Source organism: Sinocyclocheilus rhinocerous, unplaced genomic scaffold (assembly GCF_001515625.1).
Source record: "Sinocyclocheilus rhinocerous isolate Xijiao unplaced genomic scaffold, SAMN03320098_v1.1 scaffold2985, whole genome shotgun sequence".
NCBI lineage: Eukaryota > Metazoa > Chordata > Actinopteri > Cypriniformes > Cyprinidae > Sinocyclocheilus > Sinocyclocheilus rhinocerous.
This window is the reverse complement of record NW_015661690.1, coordinates 165,972-171,031: the sequence shown is the minus strand read 5'-3', so window position 1 is coordinate 171,031 and position 5,060 is coordinate 165,972. Positions and strand designations below refer to the sequence as shown.

At 37.1% G+C, this 5,060-nt stretch overlaps 1 protein-coding gene across 2 annotated transcripts in view; it reads right to left on the bottom strand.

The window, feature by feature from the left end:
- Positions 1-5,060, bottom strand: part of LOC107726508 (neuronal PAS domain-containing protein 1-like) — a 61,865-nt gene that overhangs the window by 44,317 nt on the left and 12,488 nt on the right. For both annotated transcript variants that reach the window (XM_016536119.1, XM_016536120.1), the window contains exon 2: positions 1,130-1,305. In XM_016536119.1, the coding sequence (XP_016391605.1) occupies positions 1,130-1,224 (95 nt within the window). In that variant the 5' untranslated portion in view covers positions 1,225-1,305. The remainder of the gene's footprint in view (positions 1-1,129; positions 1,306-5,060) is intronic.

Here is a 5,060-nt window from a genome sequence, read left to right as displayed (position 1 = left end):
ATTCATCAATGTGTGTGTGTGTGTGTGTGTGTGTGTGTGTGTGTGCGTGCGTGCGTGTGTGTGTGTGTGTGAGTGTGTGCATGTGTGAAAATAAAAGTAAACAAAAGTAGCACTGTTCACTTAATCAAATCACGATATGGACTAGTGTCTGTGAAATTTAAAGTGCAAAAAGACTGCTATTTAAATATGAAGTCTGCTAGTGCTGCGTGCCTCTGCTTGAATGAGTGTGAAGCTAGTGGTGTTTTTTCAGCGTTTGCCGTCTGACTGTATGAGTACATGAACACATGATCTTCATCTCCAGAGCTGCTCTGAGAGTCACTTCACCAGCACTTCTCCATTTCATTTGAGAAAACTATCATCATCATCATATCATATATACACACAGAAACTCAAAGGTCTTTATAACAACTTATCAAAATAAAAGTTTGGTTTAACATGGAAGAAATTGTGACAGAAATATATTAGTTGTTCAGTAGAATGTACTTCTCAAAGTAATAATGATAATAATAATGGCAATTAAATTATTAAAACTTTATTTTTAAGGAATTTAAAAAATTTTTCTTCTGTTTAAATTTTAACGTTAAACCTTTGTTTTGTAGTTTTATGAATTTAATTAAACCATTAAGGGATCCAGAAAAAGTCTAATTTTAAAAAATTCGGTCTTTATAACAACTTATCAAAATAAAAGTTTGGTTTAACATGGAAGAAATTGTGACAGAAATATATTAGTTGTTCAGTAGAATGTACTTCTCAAAGTAATAATGATAATAATAATGGCAATTAAATTATTAAAACTTTATTTTTAAGGAATTTTAAACAATTTACTTCTATGTTTAAATTTTAACGTTAAACCTTTGTTTTGTAGTTTTATGAATTTAATTAAACCATTAAGGGATCCAGAAAAAGTCTAATTTTAAAAAATTCTAATTCTAACTTTCAATAAATTGTTGTTAAATTGCCTCGTGTTTTCAATTAATTAGACATGCTTTTGATTACTAAAATTTCATTTAACCATGAAAAAGGAATAAACAAAAATTTAAATAAGAAAAAAAAAACAGAAAAAAAAGAATCTGGTAAAGAAAATGAAACGTATTTGAACGTGTTTGTGTGAAGGTGTGTTTTTCCTCACCAGGGTAAGGTGGGTGGTTTGGCGAGGAGCCCCTGTAGGAAGTCCCACTCCACACTCACACACTTCCCCTCGCTGACGAATGGCATGGCCGCCATCACGCCCCCTATGGGCCGCCACCTCTAACTCAGGCTGTGATTGGCCGAGGCTATGTCAGTCCGAGACCCCCAACAGAAGAGCTGAAATACAACAGAACAGGAGGAAGAGACAAATGAGCATTGAAATAAACTACTGTGATGTAAACTAGATTTTTACTCTTTCTGATGTAAACCTTTGTGGTTTTCAGCATATTCACATGCAGTTGTTTGGTAAAAGATAAATTCATATAACCATTAATACTTCACAGATTTAATGTTCCATAATCCTCATGAATTACATTTACTAAGTTCTGCAAGAATAGCAAACACTGTTTACTATTATCCTAATATATGAATAGTACTAGCCTACAGTACATGAGATATTTGCGCACTATATCACAAGTGCAAGTGTCGGTTCAAAAATGCTTCAGCCAATTTTAATATCGAGTCACTTACATTTTAAACACAGTATTGTCAGTTCCTTCAGTTCAGTTGTGAATGAATCTGTTGAATGATTCAATGACTCAATGACTTGTCAGTGTTTTGGAACAAATCAGTTGATTGAATTATTTAATGACTCATTAATTCACTCAGAAATAAAACACACAGAGATCTGATCTCATCCTTATCCATTCTGTCTGGAATGACATGAAGAAACAGAACAAACTGAGACAGAATAAATCAAAAAGAACTGTGGCAACATCTCCCAGATGCTTCAAGAAACCTACCTGCAAAGCTACCTGAGAAACTATGCACAAGTGCGCCGAGGGCAAAAGCTGCTTTAAATGCAAAGGATGGTCACATCAAGTGCTGATTTAATTTAGTTAATAGAAGTTAATTGATAAAGAAAATCTATTTATGACATTATTTTTGACAGCATTCTCATTTTACAGCATTTGTTACCCAAGTGCCTACTACAGCTTTGCAGGTAGGTTTCTTGAAGCATCTTGAAGACTTTGCCACAGTTCTTCTGGATTGAGTCTGTCTCAGTTTGTTCTGTTTCTTCATGCCATTCCAGACAGACTGGATGATGATGAGATCAGATCTCTGTGTGGAGCACTGTCTGTTGTCAGACAAAAATCTCACTGGATTATTACAATTAATGGCAAAATGAATGTTTGGAAATGTAAACTGATATTTCCTACTGACACACAGTGCTGTAGCTTTGCAGATAGGTTTCTTGAAGCATCTTGGAGATGTTTCCACAGTTCTTCTGGATTTAGTCTGTCTCAGTTTGTTCTGTTTCTTCATGCCATTCCAGACAGACTGATGGATGATGAGATCAGATCTCTGTGTGGAGCACTGTCTGTTGTCAGACAAAAATCTCACTGGATTATTACAATTAATGGCAAAATGAATGTTTGGAAATGTAAACTGATATTTCCTACTGACACACTATAGCAAAAGAAAGAAGTAGCTAACTTTAGCTGGTGAAAAGATTAGTGTTCTAATAATTTTGGCCACGACTGTACATCCAACTTTACATGAAGAGCTGGGCGATAATATGTAACATGTTGTGAAGAAACAATCAGGCAGTTGAGATTTGCAAAATATTTTGTGTGTGTGAAGATATAATATATATGCAACTTTATATTTAAAGCTGTGCAGCTTCAAACAAACAATTACAATTACATTTTGCAACAATATAAACAATCATGCAGCTGAGATTTGCTATACAGTATATATTGTTTTATGTGAGTCTACTGTATGTATGTAAATAAAGTTATAAGTACTATATATTCAACTAATATCGCTGGGTACTAATATAGTTTACATTTTTGGATAATATAACAATCAAGCAGTTGAGATTTGCTATAGCCTAGTACATAACGCTTAACGTTGGTGTACAGTATATATGCATCCAGGTAAGTTTTTTTATTATTATTACAAAATGTATACAATAACAGCTTTCTCTCTTTAAATCCAACTGGGTTTGTGGATGTACAGCAAATCCCAAATAACAAACGCACACACAAACAGACTCCAATTCCATGAGTTTCCACTGGGGCTGTTCGGCCGCAGTGCTCGCCCTGGCTCTATCTCTATGACATTTAAAGGGCCAGCATGCCCTCCAGCAGCGTGATGCCATATCCACAGGCGTGAGATGCCCGCTGGCCAGCTCTGGGTAAATCACAACACAGTCATACTGGCTACATGCCACAGCCCTACACTACCCCTTTGACCTGACCTGGCACAGTACACACACACACAACATCAGCGGATTCATCATATGGGTCGATGCCACCTCTGACACAACATGAACTTGTATAAAGCCCTGTTAATTTCAGGTGAGCCCAAGACAAGCACTATAATCATCATGGCTCATAACAGCTTAGAATGAGCTGCAGAGACTGTATGAGATGTGCTTTTATCTGCTTGTTAGCGTAATACAACACTTTGACCCTGTTCTGTTGCACAGAAGAGAAATTTAATACATTGGAAAATACAGGTGTAGGATCAATTTTAACTCAGAAATTGTTAGTAAATTTCACAAATAATTAAAAAGAATTGGCAAATAACACATTAGAGTCAAATAGTATTTTCTTGTAAAATGTACTCCAATAATCTTTGTTCAAATGTATGAGATCTCTTTAATATCTCAATTGTTTCTCAATACAGAGAGAGCATGGAGAGCAAATAGAGAAATCTCACACTTCTCAAATTGTTTTTTTCTAGATATAGATCCAATCAATATGTCTCCACTATACTGATGACAATGTGGAACAATTTTTGAAACAATGATTTTGAAAACAACAATTTTAGAACAATTTTGACTGAACAACTGAACAACTCTGAAACTGCTAATACATTTCACTAATAACAAAGAAACATTGAATTAAACATGAAATTTTGAGCAAGAAAGACTGAAATAGCATTTTCTTATAATCTTTGGTCAAATAATTTTTTACAGTATATGAAATCTCTTTAATATCTCAACCGTTTCTCAATAATGAGAAACAAAGCATGAATAGCAAATGGAGAAATCTCTCATTTCTCAGATTGTTTTTCTAGAAACAGACCCAATCGATTTATCTCCTCTACAATGAAAACAATTTGGAAAAATTGTTAAAACAATTTTTAATGATGATTTTGAAAACGATTTTGAAACAAATTTTACTCAGAAATTGCTAGCAAATTTCACAAATAACTACAAAGAAATGCACTGAATTAAACATGAAATTTTAAAGTAGTAAGATTGAAATAGTATTTTTGTGTAAAACATACTCTAATAATCTTTGTTCAAATCACTATAACCTCCGTTTTTGTTTTTCATTTTTGTACAGTGTTTTTTGTTTCCGTAGTGACCCTCATGGATCCCTTTACCCACCCAGAATTCCTCCTCCTCCTGCTGGAGCAGGGGGACAGATCTCTCGAAGACCATACAAGACTGTTCCGGCTGTTAGCTAGCACCACCAGCTATCCGGACGACCATCCTCGGACGCCAGGACCACGCCGTCGTCCGAGGATGGTCCTCGAGAGGATTTCGTAGCCTTCGTGGAGTGGACTCTGGTGAGAAACGGATCGCCATCCACCACCTGCCCCGTGGATGATCTCATCAGATCCACTCCAGACCCAGTGCCCAGCCCACCATCTCCCCGCGGTGCAGAGCCATCAGCTCGAGCCCACCGATGACGGAGAGCTAATTCCCGCCGCGATCGACGAGCCAGCGCAAAGCCGAGCGACTGAGAGGAGGATCGCCCCGGACGTGGAGCTCAACTCGACAGACCAGGTGCGAGAGCCGGCGACAATGCCAGCCACGAGGGAGAAAACCGCGGACTGCGTGAGCACGGAGAGGAGCTCCGCCCCCTGCACCGCGCCTGAGGGTGAGCTGAGTATGGCATGGCGATTGTGCCACA